The sequence below is a fragment of the Cuculus canorus genome, chromosome 24 (genome assembly GCF_017976375.1).
Source record: "Cuculus canorus isolate bCucCan1 chromosome 24, bCucCan1.pri, whole genome shotgun sequence".
In the NCBI taxonomy this organism is placed as follows: domain Eukaryota; kingdom Metazoa; phylum Chordata; class Aves; order Cuculiformes; family Cuculidae; genus Cuculus; species Cuculus canorus.
In genome coordinates, this window is record NC_071424.1 from 5,030,611 (window position 1) to 5,054,110 (window position 23,500).

The window sequence follows — 23,500 nt, forward strand, 5'->3', positions numbered from 1 at the left end:
AACCTGCTTAAAATTTGACGCCCTGCTCATCGCGCGGCAGCTGAGGTGGTTTTTCTCTTCCCAGGGACACCTCCAGCTCTTCTTCCATCAGTTCTGCTCTTTCAAGTGACTTTTCCAGGAGCTTTAAACGCACCAGCTTCCATGGATTTTCTACAACTGCTCTTTCCAGCACTACCGGCTCCCAACTCTCATCGAGTTTATGCGATGGGAAGAGCCCAAACCGGACGCAGGATTGGGTTTGGGGGAAAAGGATTGGAGCCTGGGGGGAAAAGGAGGAGGAGGGCGATTTGCTGTTTTTAGGGGTTTGTACACCTCCTCTCGAGGAAATTACTTCTGAATAAAACCCATGCGTGTTTTCGGATGTCGTGCTGGTCTCCTTGGGGCAGGGGGAAGCCTCTGCCACCTCTCGGGTTGTCCCTTGTAATCCAAAAATACCATAATAAAGCCAATTCCTAGCAAAGCTGTGCATCAGCTTCCACTCCAAGCAACAACCAAACACCACCTTTGTAAAAGGAGGGTTGTTTTTCCTGGGAAAAATCCATCTGCCGGGCTGCAGCAGCCTCTAACAGCACCTGCACACCGTGGCAGCTGGTGCTGGTTGGCATCGGCTCTGTGTTCCAGCTGATTAATCCCATTTAGCCATCATTTCTCATCCCACCTGCAGCGGCGCCGGCACAGTCCACTCCTGCAGAAGAGAAAGCAGCACCTCAGCCCATGCAGTTCTCACCCAAGCAGAACCCAATTAGCCTCTAATAAGGTTTACATTTCTACACGCTGTCATTTGTCAGTCCCTACAGCACTCGATTCAATTCAGCACCTTCCAGTTTCACGCTTTCCCTTCAATAAAATAAACCTTGGGGAAGGTTTTGTTCATTCTCTTTGCCAGGGAGGACAGCAGAGATGCGACAGACTCGGAGGAAAAAGGGATGGAGGCATTTCAACAGAGCTTTCCTGCTTTTCTCCCCTTCTTAAATAGACCACACCACCAGTTACAAAATCCCAAACCATCTCCCTGCTTCCCATTCTGGAAATCAAAAGTGCTCCCTAGCAAAGAAAAGTCAAGCGATGGGCTCCGAACAGATTGATGGAGGGAAGAGATGAGGAGTAGGGCTCAGTTATTAAATAATCTCTTTATTGTACGGCTTTCACAAAGGAAAAACAAAACAAAAAAAAGACAAAGCACCGAAGTAGAAAGAATAAAAATGTATTTTCCTTCAGGTTTTAGACTGACACAGCAAATACAAATCCTTTAGTGGGAGCACTTCACGGCAATTTGGAAACGTAATAACCCCAAGTGAAGGAGCAGAGGGTACAAGGCAGGCGCTCCTGCGGGCTCCGACTCACGAGGTGGCTCTAGAACGATAAAAAACCCTTCTTCCTCCAGTCAGGGGTGGTGAAGGAAGGGAAGAAGCACTCAGAGTCGAAGTGTGTGGACCCCACCTAAGAAAAGTTCTTTAGTCAGCCACCCTCAAGCCCCCAGGACCGAGGGAGCTTTCACGCCAAGAGAAATCGCGCTGCCACTGCATCTGCAGAGAGAAGGGATTCTGGAACCCAGTCCTGGCTGCCGTCCTTCTGCGACGGACAGGGAAGTGATACATGACTGGAAAAGCTCCAGAAGAAAGGAAAAAATAAAAAATAATAATAAAAAAAAAAAAGTCAAATCAGCAGTTTAAAACTCTTTTGGTATGTTACCTTCCTTTAATTTTCGATTATATGCATAGAGGACCTGATCTACCCTAAAAGAACATGCAGCGTGATTCCTGTTAATGAGCCTCATCAGCCACCGGACTGGAGAAACTCTGCTTCAAGTGGATTTAATGACACCAGCGTTTATGAATGAAGGATCCTTACGAACAGGATGGCCAAACGCGCACACAGCGCTGTGTAACAGTGGTCTTGGCAGCTTTGGTAACATAATCAGCTCGGATAGCATCTACGGGGCTTCCAGCAGCTTCTGTCCTCTGCGAGCCATCGCGAATCCGAAACCTTCTCCCCTTCTTAAATAGATCTGTTTGGTCCAGGGTAAGGAAGTGCCTCTGAAGTCCCGAACGCTGCCAAATCCTGTTTTAGAGTAGAGTGGGATGCACTGAATCTGCAATAGGATGGGCAAGTCTAGAAGAAGCCAATGTAAAACTTAACACCACAGTGATTTAATTAAAATGAACCCATTCAACTCATGACATCCAACCCCCTCTGAGAAGTTTATTAAACCCCAAAGAACATTTTTACATGGGGTAACTCTAGAAACAGCTTCTACTCCAGTATCGAGATGTCAGTTCTTTTCCACTTGTCACCTCTCCTTGTGCCAATGGCCCAGAAAATAAAAGGCAGTCCCATCCTGGGAAATTATTTCTGAAGGCCAGCACTTGAAGCAAGTAAAAAGAAATCTTTACACTCGTCCTTCAAGTGTCGAGTTTGAAAAGTCAAGGGCTATAGCGTGGCTGAGATACAGGTGCTGCCCACCCCTTCCTTGGGAAAAAGCCAATGGTCAAAACTGAAGAGCCAGAGTAGACTGTTATCAGTGAAAATCACTCTCTCACGGATGCAGCAACCGCCTCAAGCAAGGCAAAAAAGTGCCAGGAAGGGATAACCCCCTCCAAAAAAATAAAGTTATAGCTCATTAAAACGTTGTAAGAGTTGCCTGCAACAAGGCTACCTCCGCACCCATCGGAACGCTGAAGATTGTGCGTTGAGCAAGTTCCAGTTTTTGCCTGTTCTGCTTCTCCCCTTTTAGTCCCAGGCACAGGTGTTAAGGTAGAAAATGTCACCAAGTTCAGAAATTATTCGGATTATTTGGGCACAGGGAAGGAAAAAGAGGGGAGGGCACTTCGGAGGAAGAGATAAAGGATACTAAGAGCTAGGTTTAAATAGCACTTTTCAAAAGATTGAAGCAGCTAGAACTAAAGAAAAGGGGTGTGACTGGGAAGCAAAGAGCACAGTAGACACCTAAAAATGTTGGAGGATGGAGGTCTTTGCTCTGCAAGGAACTACCACGGCCTTGGTGCCGCGCTACCTCTCCCCCCTGTGGGTCAACTGCAAGAAATGAGCTCCTGAGTCAGTGAGATAAGGACACGTTTGGATCTCCACGTCCCCCTCAGGAAGAAAGGAGAGTTGAAATTTAACTAAGGGAGGATATCTGAGCAGGGCTGAGCTCACATCCGTAACGCGCAGAGCGTCACGGGGAGGAGACTCGGGAAAACTTCATATTCTCGTTAATCCGTCTTTGGCAAAGCCCAATCAAGGCAAAAGACAGATGACGCCCACCGCTTGAGACGAGTCCCCATTGAGTCACACACGCAAACTCAGCGAAACAGGTTAGATTTATCTAAAATCTTGGAAGCCTTGAAGGAAGAACTTCGCACTGGAAATGAACAAGGGGGAAAAAAAAACTGATCTAGGAAAGGGGCAGCGTGTACGTTATGCTGTAAACCAGAGTGTAGTGCTGTGGCGTTGGGTCAAAGCCTCTAGGAGTTAAGCCAGGGGTGCCTGAGACACTCTGCTGCCGTAGCTCGCTTCTCCGGGATCAGCTCCAACATAGGTAATAAGAAGTCTGTGAATGCAGCTGCATCCTCTTGGGACCACTCGTATTTCTCCACCAAGACTTCAAAAAGGCCCCAGGGCTTCAGTTTGGTGATGTGCTTCAGATCACCTGAAAACCAAGCCAGACAGGTTAAGCGCAAGTCATAGGAGCTGAATAATATAAACTGAACAACTAATTAAGACGGATTGGATGCAGGAACCGTTCCGAATAGTTGGGCACAAGAAGTATAAATGGTAGGGAGGGGTTCAGGACCAGGCTGGATGGGCCTTGGGCAGCCTGATCCAGTGGGAGGTATCTCTGCCCGTGGCAGGGGGTGGAACTGGGTGGTCTTTAAGGTCCCTTCCAACCCGAACTATTCTATGATTCTGTGCTGAAGGAAGGAATATATTACAGCAAACCCCTTTTCTATCTGCTTTTAAAGACTGCTCTAGAAACAAACTTCCTTGAGGGCTCCTTTCCTCTTCTGCTATTTCTTACCCAATATCAGCAAATATCGCTTAACTTGATTAAACCACCAATTATACCAGTTGACAATGCAAATAAACACTGTGCCGTTAACTTCAGACTGTGTGCAGCACGGTTTGTGGATGTAATACCCTACTAAAAGGTTCACTTCATGAAAAACAGTATTAAACCAGGTCAAAAACCATCTTCTTGAGACTCAATACATTTTATGGGGTTATTTGAGTCTGGTGATAACAGTATGATGTGTCCTGAGCACCGTGGCCGAGGACGCAAGGCACTATTTAGGTGACGGGCAGGCTAGAAATGGAACAGAGTTGTCTAGAGAAGACTTGAAAGGCAAGTCAACACCTTTATTTGACAAAGATCAGCTAAATAAAGCCCCATCCAGTCTGAAGAAATGTCTACAAGTATTATTTTTCTACCTGCTGCATTTAATCTACACAGAGACATCAAACACTAGGATGCGGGAGGCTTTTAGCAGGTAGACACAAACGCCTTCTCTTTAGCTGCCGCTTTACTGAGAAAGCCTTTCATTAAACAAAGGAAAGACTTAAAGCTTCATCTTTGCCAGCATCTATTGTTAATTGCTATTTCCAGCAAGGCTCTCTTGTGTATTCAGGACAGGACACGAGGGGGAAAATGACATTTGCTTTGCTTCTTTTTACCTTTTTTGGTGAAAAACTCCTTGGAATATTTTCCTGCCAAAATGAGCTTGCGAGGTATCTTCCCCAGAAGTTCTATGATCAATGCAATGTGATCTGCATTTTTTCCAAGAGAAAAGACAATGAGACACATTCCCACCAGGCATCTCTCTGCCCCAGTTTCCTTCTCTGCGATATAAGGACAAAGACATTATCTCCCTTAAAAATCACTTTGAGATCCACTTAAAAACAGATTACATTAAGCAAGGACAAAGTCAACGGGGAGAAAAGGTGAGGGCCCATTTGAGGCATGAACGCTTTGCGCAGCGAGATAGCGAATTCAGCGGTAAGAGGAACGGGAAACACCGAAACAAGAACACGGATTTCACTGCACGGTGCTTAGTTGGTGCAGATTTGGGTAAACAAGTGTTTTTGCAAGGAGCTTCTGCATTGCTAACTCGTAAGAGAAGCTTGTTCTGAAGAAGCAACCATCGTATTTCACGTCTATTTTAGAAAGGAAAGACCTAGACAAACCTTCATCCCGCGAGTAATCTTCTCCAGAATGAGGCTCAAACAGATAGTCCCCTGTCGCTAACTCAAAGGCCTAAACAAACAGAAAGGAACACATTAAATCACTTTAATACACTTCACACGCTGCTGGATGCGCCGCAGGTTGATTCTGCAGAAGCAAAGTGGTGGGAAGAAAAACTGCCAAACTCCAGTACTCCATGACCATCCGAAGACGCGCGATTACTTTGCAACGTTTTAGCGGCTGCATTAAAACCATCACAAGCACATCTGTGCTGAATTACGATGCACAGCGTAACGTGGTAGGCTTAGAACCATAGAACTAAGGTTAGAAAAGCCCTCTAAGCTCATTCAATCCAACCATCAGCCCAACCCCACTGTTCCTGCTAAACCGTGTCCCCAAGTGCCACAGCCACATAGTTTCTGAACCCCTCCAGGGATGGAGACTCCCCCACTGCCCTGGGCAGCCTCTGCCAGGGCTTCACACTCCTTCACTGAAGAAATCTTTCCTAATATCCAATCTAAACCTCTCCTGGTGCAACTTGAGGACATTTGCTTTCATCCCATCCCTTGTCACTTGGGAGAAGAGCCCAACACCCGCCTGGCTCCAATCTCCTCTCCAGGAGCTGCAGAGAGCTATGAGGTCTCCCCTCAGCCTCCTCTTCTCCAGGAGAAACAGCCCCAGGGCCCTCAGCTGCTCCCAGAATCCCTGTTCTCCATACCCTTCCCAGCTCTATTCCCTTCTCCAGACACTCTTCAGCCCCTCAATGTCCTTCCTGGATTGAGGGGCCCAAAACCGAACCCAGGACTCGAGGCGCAGCCTCACCAGCACTGAGTCCAGGGGTCGATTCCTTCCCCGCTCCTGCTGGCCACCCCATGGCTGATCCAAGCCAGGATGCTGGTGGCCTTCTTGGCCACCTGGGCCACTGCTGGCTCGTGTTGAGCCCTCTGTGAACCACCACCCCAAAATCACAGCTGGTGTGGAGCTGGGTTAAGGTCAGGTGTTTTGCAGGCTTAGCCTCTCTTCCCGCTCAACAGCATTTTGCACAACGATGTCATGTCCAAGCTCTAAGGTTTGTTTGATGTTGTCTAACAAAGATTCTTCCCCTCTACACAATTTTCAGATAGTAGAGACATCTTTGAAACAGTTAATCTCTGAACATCTGTCTGTAGATAGAAAAACATGTTTTAAATGAGAAAAACATTTGCATTCAAGTCACCACTCCTAAATTCCTCGACACGTTTACCCATTACGTATTCACTTTTACTCCAAACAGCACCTCTGACCTTCTGCATTCGCGGTTGTCTTTACAGACTGCTGTTGTCAAACAATTGAGTTGGGCACTCGGAATAACCACTGCATGATTCTGGCCCCACATTCTGCAGAGACAACACAACCCTAACGCATTCTACCACACTCATCTAAATCACAGTTTGTTTTCCAAGACAGTAAAAATTATTTCACTATTTTCCAAGCTTAAAATACCAAACCCAAGCCCTGATTTGTATAAAACACAGAATGGAGACACCGGAGGCACACGCAGGAAGCGACTAGACTGATTTTTTGGTTGTTGTTCTGTTTAATCACCATATTCTCCACGCGCCAGCTCTTACAGGAACAGCTTCAGCCTCGCCTCAGCATTACTCAGATTAGAAAATGATTCCAAACATGCAAGGGATGCATATGATTAAAATATGAAATTATACCGAAGACATCTGCAACAGCGCTGGATGCAGCAGAAAGGCTCTTTACATAAGAAGATTTATAAAAACTCATGAGGTTCAACAAGGCCAGGGTAAGGTCCTACACCTGGGTCGGCGCTATCCCTGATTTCAGTACAGGATGAGGGATGATGGGATTGAGAGCAGCCCTGAGGAGAAGGACTTGGGGTGCTGGAGCATGAAAAGCTCAACATGAGCCGGCAACATGCGCCACAAGGCCAACCGTGTCCTGGGCTGCAGCCAAAGCAGCGTGGCCAGCAGGGTGAGAAGGAATTCTGTCCCTCTATTCCTGTCTTGTGAAACCTCATCTGGAGTATTGGGTCCAGTTTTGGAATCCTCAACAGAAGATGGAGCTGTTGGAACGGTCCCAGAGGAGGGCCAATGGCATGAGGTTCAACAAGGCCAAATGCCGGGTCCTGCACTTGGGGCACAACAACCCTATGCAGCGCTACAGACTGGGGGAAGAGTGGCTGGAGAGCTGCACAGAGGAGAAGGACCTGGGGGTGATGGTTGACAGTGACTGAACATGAGGCAGTGGTGGCCCAGGTGGCCAAGAAGGCCAACGGCATCTTGGCTTGGATCAGAAACGGCGTGACCAGCAGGTCCAGGGAGGGGATTCTCCCTCTGTACTCGGCACTGGTGAGACCGCACCTCAAATCCTGTGTTCAGTTCTGGGCCCCTCACCACAAGAAGGATGTTGAGGCTCTGGAGTGTGTCCAGAGAAGAGCAACAAAGCTGGTGAGGGGCTGGAGAACGTCTGACGAGGAGCAGCTGAGAGAGCCTTGAGAAGAGGAGGCTGAGGGGAGACCTTATTACTCTCTACAACTGCCTGAAAGGAGGTTGTGGAGAGGAGGGAGCTGGGCTCTTCTCCCAAGTGACAGGGGACAGGACAAGGGGGAATGGCCTCAAGCTCCACCAGGGGAGGGTCAGGATGGACATCAGAAAAAAATTCTTCACAGAATCGACAGTGACATCGGCACTGGAACAGCTGCCCAGGGAGGGGGTGGAGTCGCCTTCCCTGGAGGTGTTTAAGGAACGGGTGGATGAAGTGCTGAGGGACATGGTTTAAGGGAGTGTTAGGAATGGTTGGACTCGATGATCCAGTGGGTCCTTTCCAACCTGGTGATTCTGTGATTCTATGATGATGCGAGGGCTGGAGCACCTTTCATATGAGGACAGGCTGAGAGAGTTGGGGTTGTTCAGCCCAGAGAAGAGAAGGCTCAGAGGAGATCTTATAGTCACCTTCCAGTACCTGAAAGGGGCTACAGGAAAGCTGGAGAGGGGTTGATCACAAAGGCTTGCAGGGACAGGACGAGGGGCAATGGGTATAAACTGGAGAGGAGCAAATTTAGACTAGATATAAGGAAGAATTTCTTCACCATGAGAGTGGAGAGGCCCTGGAACAGGTTGTCCAGGGAAGTTGTGGCTGCCCCATCCCTGGAGGTGTTCCAGGCCAGGTTGGATGGGCCTTGGGCAGCCTGATCCAGTGGGAGGTGTCCCTGCCCGTGGCAGAGGGGTTGGAACTGGATGATCTTTAAGGTCCCTTCCAACTCAAACTATTCTATGACTCTATGATTTTGTCTTCAGAACTGTGTGGTTGTCTCATTTTTCCACGATGACAAAGTACAATCATACCCCAAAGCTGCCAGTGCTGTACAACACCACTAACTTTCAAAAGGAAAGTCACAGGTGGCCAAATAAAACCAAGCAAAACCACTTTGTTATGGAAACACAGTATTCTTCAACTATGGCAATTTGGTGAACACTTGTGAGGGGTTTTTGCCAGTCTTGGTAGCGACTCGGCAACCTGGAGCACACCACACAGGTGTGATAACCAGGAGATAGTTTAAAATCCACCGGATAACACCACTCACCATGCACGCTGTGCTCCAGATGTCAGCAGGGGTGTTGTACCCTGATCCTATCAACACCTCCAAGGATCGGTATTGTCTGGTCTGGATGTCTTCAGTGAAGTGCTTGTGCTAAAGAGAAGAGATGTTTATGGAAGAGAGACAGTTTAAAAGAGGAGAATCAACAGCCTACAAACCCAGAGCAGATCAGAGGTCACTACCATTACATTTCACCTGATTTTCACCTCCTCATTAAAGAGAATCCCCAAGACAAGATGGAACTGTTGGAGCAAGTCCAGAGGAGGCCATGGAGATCATCTGAGGGCTGGAGCATCTCTGCTCTGAGGACAGGCTCAAAGAGTTGGGGTTGTTCAGCCTGGAGAAGAGAAGGCTCCAAGGAGACCTTGGAGCAGCTTCCAGTGCTGAAAGGGGCTCCAGGAAAGCTGGAGAGGGGCTCTGGATCAGGGATTGCAGGGACAGGCTGAGGGGGAATGGCTTTAAATTTTAAGGGGGAAGATTGAGATTAGACATTAGGAAGAAATTCTTCACAATGAGGGTGGGGAGGCCCTGGCCCAGGTTGCCCAGAGCAGTGGTGGCTGCCCCATCCCTGGAGGGGTTCCAGGCCAGGTTGGATGGGGCTTGGAGCCCCTGATCCAGTGGGAGGTGTCCCTGCCCATGGCAGGGGTTGGAACTGGATGGGCTTTGAGGTCCCTTCCAACCCAAACCATTCTATGATTCTCCGATTCCTGCAAGTACTGTCTTAATGCTCTACGTGAGCTTCTTCTCCTCCTCACAAAGTCCAGTGATTTAGAGAGAAGCAAAAGAGAGTCGGAGAGACTGCTGCAGGAGTTGCACCCTCTCCTATCCGCTGATGACAGACAGGCTGTGATTCAGCTGCCTTAAAGCAGATAAATGACACCAGCGTAAGAGACCGCCTCCTCAGATGCCGAAGTTTGAAGTTTAGTTCTGAGTCTGAGACTCCTCTCTCCCATAAGATCTGAAGTATTTTGCCGTTTAAGAAGCCAAATAAAAGAGACGTTTCTTCTATTTGAAATGTCAGACATTTCAAAGCAGCACAGCACTGCCATCAAAGAATAAAACTATTTATGAGTTCCTTTCATGTGCTTGTGAATCCACCGAAATGGTCTGGCAACCTAATAAATAAAGAATTAGCACTACAGAGACATTGTTTGCCATTTTCTCTTTCTCCAGGAGAGCTACAGACTCCTGCAGAATATTCACACGCGCAGATTCTGAGGCGTTACATCTGCCACTCTTCACAGGCCTGTTAGAAGTGATCTAATGGCCAGTGGGGCACCCAGAACACAGGCTGGAATCCTATGTTAAGAGCAGCACTTCACGGAATGGTTTAGGTTGGAAGGGACCTCAAAGCCCATCCAGTTGCACCCTCTGCCATGGGCAGGGACACCTCCCGCTGGCTCAGGGGCTCCAAGAACCATCCAACCTGGCCTGGAACCCCTCCAGGGATGGGGCAGCCACCACTGCTCTGGGCAACCTGGGCCAGGGCCTCCCCACCCTCACAGCAAAGCATTTCTTCCTAAGATCTATATTTCTTTCTTTCCATCACGGCTCCCCCCTACTTTTTTTCCCCCTCAGCGTGGTTTCAAACCATCCCTACGTTCACAAGCAGGTCAAAGACGGGAGCTATTTTCCAGACTCTTTTCCACCATGGGGTACTGTGAATGAATTAGCAAGTTTAAATAGTCAGCGTGAAAAGATTGTGAACTTACCACCCAGCAGGCATTTCCTAGGTCAGCTATCTTCACTTTGAGCTTATCTGCATTCTTGGGCTCAAGAGGATTAAGAAGGAAATTCCCAGCAGCTGATTTTCCTAGAAGCAACACGGACAACAGCTGATTAAAGCTACATGGATGCTGTCACCATCTGTCACTGTCCCATCGCCCTCTCCCTACCCAGAAAGGGTTTTCGTTACCAATCACTACTTTTCCCTTCCCAAAGGTATAAAAATCAACACCAATTTTCAGTCGAAACAGCAGAGTTATCACCGTTAAGACCAAACTGGTGTTACAAAGCAGAAAGACAAGTCAGCATACGCAACAGCGGCTGTTTCCCAGCACTCTTTTAACAGAGTTAAAAAGTCTGTCTGCATCCAAACAGGCTTTGGAAAGAAGGGCACTGTCAAAAACAAACAAGTCTTTTAACCCTTAAGTCTTCCTAAGTCTTTGAAGAAGGAGAGTCCACATATTACATCATCTTTTTGAGCTACCCATCCCTCACTGCTGCAACACAGACAGTTACAAGAGCTAAAATGTATCAGGGAAACCTCAAGGACACAGCAAAGAGCAAAAATATTAAGTTTTAATCAAGCTGTAGCTCTAAAGCAGTTTGGGAGGGAGCTGCAAGGAGCAAAATACACCTGGTAATTTAGCAGGAGCACCCCACTAAAGGCAATTTCAGTTGCAAAAAAAAAAATCTAAGTTTCACATGCTACTTTTCATTCACCAAACTCCCTGGCAGCTCTCTGCTAAGAGAAAGCTCCTTTCTCCCTTTTCCAAGCAGATCGCCTTCACCTGGCTGTGAATCAAAGATGCAAATAAAGGGCAGTTCTATCAACTGATTCATGTTTTTTTAAACACCTTCGCCGCCCCACGGAATTTGTTTAAACAGCAGAACATTATCGTGTGTCTTATGTTCTCCTAAACCTTATTTTCCCCGCCCTGAAACAAACCATATTTAAGCAAAAGCATTAAAGAAGTCTTCGCCTTAAGCTGTGTAAGCATTTCAGTCAGACTGAATTTTCAGTTCTGGGAAAACATTGATTCATCTCAAGGAGCTGAGAGGTGCTCTGCGTTAAGAACAAAACTTATCGGAACACACTGAACTCATCCCATCATTTAACAGGCAGCGACGATTTGTAACCTTATAACTCTTGAAAATGAAAATCCCATAAGCAACTCCTGATACACGGAGGGGGTGGAGTGTTCCTATACTGAAAAATAACGTATAAGTACTTTTTAAAGTGGGAATGCTTATGCATTCAATAGTCGAAAGTGAAGTACAACTATGACTGGAAGCTACAAAGGGACTGTCTACAAAGGCTGTGGTGATAGGATGAGGGGCAATGGGTATAAACTGGAGAGGGGCAGATTTAGACTGGACATAAGGAAGAGTTTCTTGACCATAAGGGTGGTGAGACACTGGTCCAGGTTGCCTAGGGAAGCTGTGGCTGCCCCATCCCTGGAGGTGTTCAAGGCCAGGTTGGATGGACCCTGATCCAGTGGGAGGTGTCCCTGCCCATGGCAGAGGGGTTGGAACTGGGTGATCTTTAAGGTCCCTTCCAACCCAAACTATTCTATGATTCTACAGAGAGTAAATGCCTCAGAGCATTAACTATTAACTATTTCTGGCAGGTTCTGATCACTCCATCCTACAAAACAGAGGTTTCTATCGACACCCTGACAAAGAGCTGTAACACAGCTCTCCAACATCAAGAGAAAGGAGCTCTTTCTCACAAGATTCATCTTCTACCTTTGTTGTCTGATGGGCCGTTATTCTCATTCTCATCCTCGGAAGGTATCTCTGTTTGGATGCTTTCTTGCAAGTGGTTAATCTCCTGCTCGCTGAATGAGCGCTCTTTGTTGGATGTGGGCTGGCACACCATGGAATCTTCTGAAACTAAGGGCACAAATGAGTCCGACATTGCTTCTTGAGGCCTGTTCTCCGAGTCGCCGTTGCGTTGACTGTAATTACAACTATGGAAGTTCTCCTTCTGTGTGTGAGGGTGATCACCGCAGTCATTTGCATTATGAAGGTCATCTTCAAGTCGCACACAGCCTTGATTGCTGGAGTCGGGGAAGTCTGTCATCTGTATCACTCCATTGCAGTTTATTTCTGTTACACATTTTTCCACGCTGCTTTCCATTAGGATGGATTGCTCTTGTACAACAACTTCAGCTGGAAGAGCAGAAAAGGAGAAGATAGCAGAATATGTCTGAGCAAAGCAATACCTGAAGCTGCTCAGGGAGCCCTCAGGAGAAGGTACTACTCAAAACTTAACTGAGCACAATCAGTTATTCATTAAGAATGGACTTCTGAGCCATTTTGCATTGCGTTCTGCCCATCTAAACAGATTAAATGACAACAAACAGCTCTACTAAAGGTGCTCACCCTACTCATGCCAGCATGAGCGAAGCAAACACTGTGCTACTGAGTTCTAGTGTTGCTACAGAGGGTGGGGAGGTCCTGGCCCAGGCTGCCCATTCCCTGGAGGTGTTCAAGGCCAGGTTGGATGGGGCTTGGAGCAACCTGATCCAGTGGAATGTGTCCCTGCCCATGGCAGGGGGTGGGACTGGATGGGCTTTGAGGTCTCTTCCAACCCAAACCATTCTGTGATTCTACTTTAACAACACTTTAAGTCCGTACCTGTCTTTTTGTTGACATTTTCTTCTGGTGGACTAACTTTTATGAGCATTTCCAGAGGGCTCTGAGCTTCTTCCTCCTCTTCAGGCTGTGTCTGCCCAGGGCTTGCTTCCTTCTCCATCTCCTCGATCTCTTGCATTCGCTTCTCTAGCAACTCAGCCTGCCGTTTCTGCTTCTTTTTCAACTTCTTTTTCTTATTCTTTGACATTTTGTCAGCCTACATAGAAGCAAGGAGAGAAATTTGGCTTAGTATTTCATATTTCAAGAAATCTAAAACTCGTGAAGTTTTAATTTCTCTTAGAGCTGAGGAAGCAGCCTGGGATAGAAACCTCTCAAGACAATTTTTCTCCCAAATTAAAAGCAGGTATTAAGGTTTATGGAGCAGTTGCCTATGGCTTATATCAGCACCTTTCTGTCTTGATCGGAAATACCTACTGTATTCTCCAAATGAGGCATCTCAGACTCTACAGACAATGGTCACCTTCACAACAGACCCCAAACCACACAAAAAAGACAGCTCATTCTGGTGATACACGAGCTAACGCGACTTACATCTCCGAGATTAACAACACCGAATGAAGCCTGTGTCTGTGACAAATCACACTTTTCCTTCTGCTAAAAGGTTGCTGACTGCATGATCAAACAACACAGTAGATACTATGAGCAGATGAACACTTAGGCAGGAAAATGATTACACTTACTGGTTTTGGCTGTGGTGCAGTGCTCACTGAAAGGGAAAGGAAGACCAACAAATTAGTACGTTGATATTCAAACCTGCAACTGCATTCTTAACAGAAGTGTTTTCCCTATGCGGTTTGGCAACAACATTTTAAAGATATCAGCAAATGTTATTTTGAAAGGTCATTATTTCCACAGAAGTACAGCAAGAACTATAAAAATGAGAAAAACTTTAAATGAGTAAATACATCATTAAAACTCTACGTAACAGATTTCCTTGACTGATCTCAAAGACTTAAACTTCCCGTCACGCAGCTTCATTTACTGCACGTATTTTGCATCCGGCCAAAAAATGCAAACTAAAATATTAAAATACCCAAGTTAAGAGAGCTGCCCTCAACTGAGCTCTGCTAGGACGGGCTCAGCTCAGTGTTGGTGGGGCAAGACGATGCCTGACAGCACAATCCTCAGCATAAGGAGGAGATGGAGCTGTTGGAATGGGTCCAGAGGAGGCTACAAGGATGATCGGAGGGCTGGAGAGCACCTCCGTATGAGGACAGACTGAGAGAGTTGGGGATGTTCAGCCTGGAGAAGAGAAGGCTCTGTGGAGACCTTATAGTGACCTTCCAGTATCTGAAAGGGCTACAAGAAAGCTGGAGAGGGGCTGTTCACAAAGGCTGTGGGGATAGGACGAGGGGCAATGGGTATAAACTGGAGAGGAGCAGATTTAGACTGGAGATAAGGAAGAATTTCTTCACCATGAGAGCGGTGAGACACTGGCCCAGGTTGTCCAGGGAAGCTGTGGCTGCCCCATCCCTGGAGGTGCTCAAGGCCAGGTTGGATGGGCCTTGGGCAGCCTGATCCAGTGGGAGGTGTCCCATGAGATCCCTTCCTACCCAAATCATTCTCTGATTCTACGGTTAGTGATGATTTGAGTGCACAGGGGGAAATAGCACCAATTTTCACAAAAAAAGCACCTGCAGAGCCAGATGGTGGAGGAGCCCCAGATCGCTGCCACTCGGTGGCTTCTGCAGCCAGCCTGCGGATGTACTGGTCGTTAACACACAGAAGAATGTTCTCAGGCTTAATATCTGTATGGATGATTCGACACTTTGTGTGCAAGTAATCCAGACCCTGAAGAACCTGCAGCCAGGAGAGAAGGAAATTAATCATTAGAAAAAGCGATGAGTAAGTGAAGTGAAAATGCAAGATTGCCTAGAACAACCAATGAACCTGAAGAACTTCTGTGTTTGAGGATAGCTCTAATCTGGAGTAATGTGATCGGTGCTTTCTACTCTTTCCCAGCAAATAGATTCACATACAGATTTTAGCTAAGAATTTAATTTCTGCCTCTTCACACTCGTAACTCACCACAGCTGAAAATCTAATCTTAACACCCTACAATAAAATCACACTCTTTTCTTCCCCTCCACCTCACGTCCACAAAGATATTTCTCCTTAGGCACTCATCCAGTAAGAAGAACAGGTTTCTCTTGCTCTTCCCATCATTAAGCACCATGACAGAGTTTTACAAAAATACTTGCGACTTAGGAGGAATAACCAAGGTAAGAAGAGGTTAAAAGCAGCCTCAGCCTCCCACGGATTAAGTGTCAGAAAATAAATATCTACAGGACAAGGTTTTTGCGGTAGAGGAAGAGAATGTTAAACCAAGAATGATTTTATTGCCTAAGACTGATTTATAAACATTTGTTTTCTTGGATCTGAGAAAAACTAGTGGAAGAGTTCTCAGTAGGTAGAGGGGAACAATGCAGTCAGAGCTGGAATTTACCTGTTTGATGATCTTCTTGACGCAAGGGAGTGGGAGCCCCTGATAATTTGACTTGATGATCCACTTCAGGAGATGATGCCCTAGAACTTCAAACACCATACAAATATCTGGAACTCAGTCAAGGAAAAAGATGAACATCCTGACCCAAGGAGCCCTGAATTCCCAGGACTGAGGATCAAAAGAAATCCATACCTGTTAAGTGTTTTAATATTAAAGAACCCTCAACCTTCTCACACAGCTTAGGCAATCTGCCTACCTTAACAACACAATCCCAGCCTGGAGGAGAGAAGGCTCCGAGGAGATCTTGCAGGACCTGAAAAGGGCTTCCAGTCCTGAAAAGGGCTACAAGAAAGCTGGAGAGGGACTATTCATAAAGGATTGTGGTGACAGGACGAGGGGCAATGGGCATAAACTGGAGAGGGGCAGATTTAGGCTTGAGATAAGGAAGAATTTCTTCACTGTGAAGGTGGGGAGGCCCTGGAACAGGTTGCCCAGGGAAGTTGTGGCTGCCCCATCCCTGGAGGTGTTCAAGGCCAGGTTGGATGGGCCTTGGGCAGCCTGATCCAGTGGGAGGTGTCCCTGCCCATGGCAGGGGGTTGGAACTGGATGATCTTTAAGGTCCCTTCCAACCCAAACTATTCTATGATTCTATCCTACAGCCTATCAGTGTTGTTATCTAAAACGTAGAATACAGAGGGACAGAGTTTGTTAGGACAATGGTCCTGATGGAGCAGCAGCAATCTCCTGCTTCGAGTAGAAGCCAGTCACACAAGCAAGCGTGCATTAGTTTTTCCTGCTCAAATTGAGACAGCTTCAAGCCAACAACATACACTTTTGAACAGCCTATGCTCTTGCCCCAGGCAAAACTCAATGCCAGATCTCTCTGCACCAGCATTACCTGAAAAGATAGTAAAATTTCCATTTTATAAGTCTTCTCCAGAACAATGAAATCACTTCCTCCACCCTCTCTTGCCTCTTTACCAGCAAAACAAACTTTCCACAAGCCTGGACTTCAGCAATATTTACATTATCTGCCTTTTGCCTGTAAGATCTCACCAGCTACGGTCACTCCAGTGACACTCAGTATTGTGCCTTTGCTTTACAAGCCAGGAGTTTATTAGGTTGCTTTCCTTCTACATTGGCAGAAAGTGTATTTCTTTCGCTCTTGCGCAATGCGCGTAGGATCAAGCCAACATTTACTCAGTGCTAAAAGACAGAAAAGTGAATGGAGGAAATTCATTCTGGGGCGACTCTTTTCTAGAGGTGTTAGAATGTTCATAACTCACAGCTGGATTCCCTCCAGCAGTCTAGGAATTCTTACTGAACTAAAATTCAAGGTACTGCAAAGCACGAACATGCAAAAAAGCCCAACTTGCAAACTTTAGGTGTGCATTATTAGGACCTGCCACCACTCACTGCCTGTTAGAAGGCAGAACGACAGGGGATTTCCAAAGGAATACACTTTAAACATCCTAACAGCATTGATAATTCTGAGGTTAGATGCTTCTGTAACTAAAATAATCTTGTTCGTGAGTTACAGACCGCATGTGTTTGCTGGTTTTAATTACTGATCTAAACATTTTGTGCTGCTTTACTTAAATGAGAGGTTATTGCCAGCCTGGTTGAGAAATTAAGGGGCACAAAGGCACATCAGCTACTGAGCCATCGGTCCTGACTCACAAGTCAGATGCAGTCACCCCATCTCCCACGTTAAGAGCATGACTAAGCAGCGCTGTCTCCATCACTTACACATTACGTCAGGCTGAAGGAGCATTCTGGACCTGAGCTGAGGCAGACGATGCTATAAGCAGGTTTCCTCGAGTAAAAGGGATGCCTGGGCATCGCTCACCAGCCCAACCTGACAGCTAGCCAGCAAATTCCCAGCTCCATGCAATCCTTTGTCTTTACTCCACAAAAGGATACGAGAGCCGTTAACGCCTGAGATCTTGAAGTCATCTAACAACTGAACAACTCGCTCTTTACTGGGATCATTTGGATCACTATTGCGGACCTGCAGAGAAAAAAAAGGATTAATTTTGTGTTTCTTGCGGTAACTACCAGGCAAGAATATATTTTGAAGTCAAATCTACTGCACTACGTTAGGTTCCCATCTCATTTCACTGCAGGTAAAAAATCCAGAAAGATCAGGTACAGGACTGATGTGAACTCCCCAAAATGAATAAAGATTGACCCCTCCCTCTCAAGCACTCACCGATTTTAGCAACTTGATTTCATCCAGTGCTGTTTCTGTGTAGTGCTCTGCACTCTTCACCACCTTCATTGCCACAAATCTCCTCCCCCTATGCACACATAAGTAAATCGGAGACAGTTAACACTCATACAAAGAACTTATTCTCCAGGATTATCCTAGTTCTTTTGCACAAAGAGCTACCTATTTAAGGCATCATGGAAAAATCAGGTTTAAGCACTCTTGGGGTCTCTTTTTATGAAACATCCATGTCAGTAATTTCTAATAAAGTGAAATAATAGCTCAGAGTCTGCTGAATACGAGGGCCTTCTTTCCACGTACTGGGTTTGTCCTGATAACTACCAAAACCACTTCTGCGTGGGGATCATAGAATCACCAGGTTGGAAAAGACCTCTTGGATCATCGAGTCCAACCATTCCTATCAATCACTAAATCATGTCCCGGAGCACCCCATCCACCTGCCTTTTAAACCCCTCCGGGGATGGGGACTCCACCCCCTCCCTGGGCAGCCTCTGACAGTGCCCAATGACCCTTTCTGTGAAAAATATTTTCCTGATATCCAGTCTGACCCTCTCCTGGCGCAGCTTGAGGCCATTCCCCCTTGTCCTGTCCCCTGTCACTGAGGAGAAGAGCCCAGCTCCCTCCTCTCCACAATCTCTTTTCAGCAATAAGGTCTCCCCTCAGCCTCCTCTTCTCCAGGCTAAACAACCCCAGGTCCCTCAGTTGCTCCTCGTAAGACTTGTTCTCCAGCTCTTTCCCCACCTTCGTTGCTCGATGTAGGCAGCTACCTTCTGTGTTTTTAACTAAAAGTAAAAAGCAGCTTTCTGATCACGTTTGTGCGATGCTGTGCATTCCCAGAAACACGAGGGAGAACAGACAAGACTTACTGGATGTCCCAAGCCAGCCACACGGTGGAGAAGTGACCCCATCCGAGCTTCCGAATCACATGGTAGCGCCCGTTAAAGAGATCTCCTATTTTCACGAGGTGGTAACCCCCTAGAAAAACAGTGGGAAATTCAGATATTAAGAGATCACACAAGTGCTGAAGAGCAGGTATGCGGAAGAAGCATCGCAACTCGAGGCAGACTTAGTTGATTTGTTTAGATTTTTAATCATATATGCATATATTTTTAATCATAAGCAAATGCAAATGTTTTCTCTAATTGGATCTTGCCACAACAAACACAGAGTGTGTTAGAGAAAGTCCTGTAGTTGACTGAAGAGATTTAATGTAATTCAACTGGGATGACTGACTGGTGGGTCACCACTGTAGCATCAGGACTGAGAGCATCTCAAGTCTGCTTGGCTGACCACCATGGGAAAACACAGCTTGCGATGTTAATAACAGAATCTAACGGCTAAATATCAGCGTGGTTTTAGTCCCCATAACGTGGGAGAGTACTGCATCCAAGATCCCAAAGGACTTCCCCTCGCAACCGCTTTCCTGGCTGAAAGGCACTTTGCCATTTAACACCATCAAAATAGGGGAGTCTCCCCCCTGTCTCCCCAGCATCCCTCAGCTGCTCTCTACGCAGGAGGCTATGATGGAAGTGAACACCTGAAAAGCCAAAGACACGAGGGAACATGCAGAAAACAGAATGAAGAGGAGACTCTGTAATTGTCAAGGCATAAATTTTAGACAGAACCTGGAATTACATCCTAGATTCCAGGTGCTTCCTAGTCAGTGGTGGTCAGCAAATACCACCCCTGAAATGCATACTTTGCCTGGAAGATTCATCTCTCGATTCCCTGGTCCACAAACAAGACAGGATTTCATTATCCCAAGCAGCCAAAGTCCCTTTTCTTCACTTAAAGACTTCAGCGACAGCAGCACCAGTTGCCAATTCACACAGCGACTGCCTTCTTCCCACTTGCTTTACAACAAAAAATCCCACAAATACTCAGTGAAGTCAAGCCCTGAAGCGTACAAAACATTGCAATTCCGTGCTATTTCTCCTTTCCCATTCCTTATACGCGTATATGGCATTTGTTACATGCTTCTCCCTCAGCTTTATTTGATATTTTCAATAAACAGTATCACAGAAGTTGTCCTACAGAGCGCTTGGAGGCACGAGCACACACTCAAGCTTCAACTAATTGATCGGTTGAATTTGTATGATCAGCTTTCTGTCTTTTTTAAATTATCTGCTATGTTAATAAACAGCCTGACCTTCTCGATACCAAATTATATGCTGTGGTATTGCCATTTGCTCGGCATTTAGTCTCGACTCGGAGAAACAGAACACTATTTGCAGCCACAAAGTGATCTGTAGAATGGATGCAAAGATTATCTTCCAAAGAAAACAGTAAAGAATTTGAACTTGATTTGAAAGTGTCCTTTTTCTGATGAAAATGAAAAGGAAATGGAATGTCTCCTTGCTTTTTCCAGTTTTGAAAACCCGCTGGCACAGAGCAAAAGTTGACAGCTTTAAACACAAGCATTATAAACAGCTCTCCAACTCAAATCTTGACGGATAAAGGGAATCTTGGAGAAGCATCTACATTTCAGGTTAGCTTGAAAAAAATATTATCATCATGCAGTTTCAAAAAAACACTTAAAATAAGAGGGAATCTATTTTCATTCCCTATAAGTAGATAGGAAATACAGGAAATTTCTTGATTACACTGAAAAAACAGCTCCTTAAGCAGGTAAGCTCTCACCTTTACAGTAATCATTTGGATCCTCTTGTTCATCGTCGTCTGATCCCAGGATTTCCTCCTCTTGCTCCGGAAGGTCATTCTCTGAGTGAGCAGCAGGGCCGCGATGCTGCGTGTCGGGTCTGAAAGAGAACACACTGCGTGTCTCACACACGTTACTCTGCAGCTCAGTAGCTTTCCTTCCACACAAGTCTTTACTGACAATGGAGGAGAGGCAATATTCCACCTTCAGAAATATTCTTTTCCCATTTAAATGCTTTTACACCTATGTTAATATCCAAGTAGACAGAAACGATTTTCATATACTAGGGAGAATTACGATTTAATGGCCTCGATTGGATTTTATTGTGGAAGAAAAGGACAGACCAGACAGTGAGTTAAAAGCTCAGTGATTCCGCCAAAACTCAGCCGCTTTGAACCTCTTTCTTCTCAGTCGGTTATTCAGTAGGAACTTTTTGAAAGCAAATGCGTATTTAACGATGTTACCTCACACAAAACCTGAAGGTTTAAATTGTGACGGATGTTATTTTAAAAACTAACATCAATTACATCTTACTCCTCTGGGAAAAAAAAAAACTAAACAAGGTTTAAGAATTTGTGCCCTTTGTCCCTTTCACCTCTGAGATCAAACGAACATTTACCAATCCTGCTTCCAACACTTCAGAACTCTCAAATTCCCAATATTGCCCTTGAGCTCTCCTGTTCTCACATGGATGGCCACATTTCCAGTTCGTCTCACAGAATCATAGAATCACCAGGTTGGAAAGGACCCATTGGATCATCGAGTCCAACCATTCCTAACACTCCCTAAACCATGTCCCTCAGCACTTCATCCACCCGTTCCTTAAACGCCTCCAGGGAAGGTGACTCGACCCCCTCCCTGGGCAGCTGTTCCAGTGCCGATGACTCTTTCTGTGAAGAATTTTTTTCTGATATCCAACCTGACCCTCCCCTGACGGAGCTTCAGGCCATTCCCCCTTGTCCTGTCCTCAGTCACTGGGGAGCAGAGCCCAGCTCCCTCCTCTCCACAACCTCCTTTCAGGCAGTTGTAGAGAGCAATAAGGTCTCCCCTCAGCCTCCTCTTCTCAAGGCTCTCTCAGCCGCTCCTCGTCAGACGTTCTCCAGCCGCTCACCAGCTTCGTTGCTCTTCTCTGGACACACTCCAGAGCCTCAACATCCTTCTTGTGGTGAGGGGCCCAGAACTGAACACAGTACTCAAGGTGCGGTCTCACCAGTGCCGAGTACAGAGGGAGAATCCCCTCCCTGGCCCTGCTGGTCACACCGTGTCTGATCCAAGCCAAGATGCCGTTGGCCTTCTTGGCCACCTGGGCCACCACTGCCTCATGTTCAGTCCCTGTCAACCATTACCCCCAGGTCCTTCTCCTCCGTGCAGCTCTCCAGCCACTCTTCCCCCAGTCTGTAGCGTCTCGTCACTGAGGTTCGTTAGGGTTGTCTGACCCACGCAGAGCAGATGTCCTGTAAACCCTACGCAGAGCGGCTGAACTAAAGCACCGGTTATTTCCTTAAAGCGTTACAGGGAATGTGATTGTCTACAAAGTTTAATCTTCAACATCCTTTTGTACAGAGCAAGGATTTAGAATGAAAACTGCATCTACAGCCCATTTTGTCAACAAGATTTAATGACAAATAACGGATATTTACTTGCGGGATATCAAGATGAAGCTTTCTTCTTTTAAAAGTAAGAGCTATCAAGAAGGCTGGAGTTGCGCAAAGACATGCAATGACGTACGAGCACAAGAGAACATTCTTTACAGAGAGTTTCCCCGCCAGTTTGAATGAGCGGAAGTTTCTGTACAGAAACTATTGTTCCAGGGAAGCAGCAGATACAAGCGATGCCTCCCGTCCCTGTTTCAAATTCAGCCACTTTTGGTTATGCTGTGGAGATGCTAATGCTTGTGGGCTTTCGGATGCAGTTCTCACACCTCATAACCAAGCTGGAGTCGTGTGCATCGTATCATGATCGTAATCCACGGGATAAATCTGATACTTCAATTTGGAGCAGTTCCACAGCCAAATGAATGTTCAGCATTTACCCACTACACTACCCACTGCTGAGCCCTCGCACACAGAACTCATTAAACCGCAGCCGTCTGAATCATCGAATCATCAAATCCCTAGGTTGGAAAAGACCTTTGAGATCATCAAATCCAAACGTACCTGTCCACTACTAAATCATATTCCTAAGCACTTTATCCACCAGTCTTTAAACGCCTCCAGGGATGGGGACTCAATCACCTCCCTGCGCAGCCTCTTCCAGTCCTCGATAACCCTTTCAGTGATGAATTTTTTCCTAATGTCCAATTTAAACCTCCCTCGGCGCTGCTTGAGGCCATTCTCTCTTACCCTAAATCTGAAATACCTATGGAGCATGAAAAGGAAGAAATCACTCACGCCAACGCGATCATGGCTAAACTCACAGCCATTTACGTTCTGGAACTGAAGGTAATTAACACAGAGAAGAGCTGCAAAAATCATCCCAGCCACAAGCACCCCACACTTCTTTCAGTCAGTTGTCTGAGTTAGTGAGTCCCACTGATAGTTTGATTCAGGACTAGTTAAGCAACACAGATCAGTGTCACTGAGCCATAAATCAAGACCGCCAGGCAGTCCGTGCCACTGCTGCCAGGCTAAGGAGATAAACATTAACAACTCCGCAGCTTGATCCAGCCTCAGGATATTTAGTAGTTTAATTTTTTCCCTTGAGAGCCACAGAATTACAAGTTGGGGGTAGGAAGAAGGCAGCCAGCAAGGAAAAATAGTTTTGGAGGTCAAGAAGCTGCTTTGAAACTGCTGCGTTCCTTCAGGGATAACTGCGCTACAAATAAAGTCACAGATTATCCCTAAATTATGAGCAGGTAAAGACAAGAAAGGGCCGTCGATGGAATGGTCAAAGGGGAGACTGGGTGTTTCTACTTAAGAAATCCTGTAGGGAGGGTAAAGAGAACCAGAACGCAGAACCGGAGTGCAAGGGGGATTTGAGCTCTGCAGCCACACCCA

At 46.3% G+C, this 23,500-nt stretch overlaps 1 protein-coding gene across 4 annotated transcripts in view; it reads right to left on the reverse strand.

Annotated features, from left to right (window-relative positions):
* Nucleotides 1-1,174: 1,174 nt before the first annotated feature.
* Nucleotides 1,175-23,500, reverse strand: part of SRPK1 (SRSF protein kinase 1) — a 32,836-nt gene continuing 10,510 nt past the window's right edge. For 2 of the 4 annotated variants that reach the window (XM_054087908.1, XM_054087911.1), the window contains 14 exons: nt 20,486-20,604; nt 18,712-18,820; nt 17,828-17,915; nt 17,539-17,626; nt 15,616-15,722; nt 14,804-14,969; nt 13,850-13,875; nt 13,152-13,365; nt 12,258-12,683; nt 10,499-10,599; nt 8,772-8,879; nt 5,182-5,251; nt 4,672-4,764; nt 1,175-3,649 (listed from right to left, as the gene is read on the reverse strand). In XM_054087908.1, the coding sequence (XP_053943883.1) occupies nt 3,465-3,649; nt 4,672-4,764; nt 5,182-5,251; nt 8,772-8,879; nt 10,499-10,599; nt 12,258-12,683; nt 13,152-13,365; nt 13,850-13,875; nt 14,804-14,969; nt 15,616-15,722; nt 17,539-17,626; nt 17,828-17,915; nt 18,712-18,820; nt 20,486-20,604 (1,900 nt within the window). In that variant the 3' untranslated portion in view covers nt 1,175-3,464. Of the gene's footprint in view, nt 3,650-4,671; nt 4,765-5,181; nt 5,252-8,771; nt 8,880-10,498; nt 10,600-12,257; nt 12,684-13,151; nt 13,366-13,849; nt 13,876-14,803; nt 14,970-15,615; nt 15,723-17,538; nt 17,627-17,827; nt 17,916-18,711; nt 18,821-20,485; nt 20,620-23,500 lie in introns of all 4 variants that reach the window. The other 2 variants (XM_054087907.1, XM_054087910.1) reach the window with 1 other exon arrangement.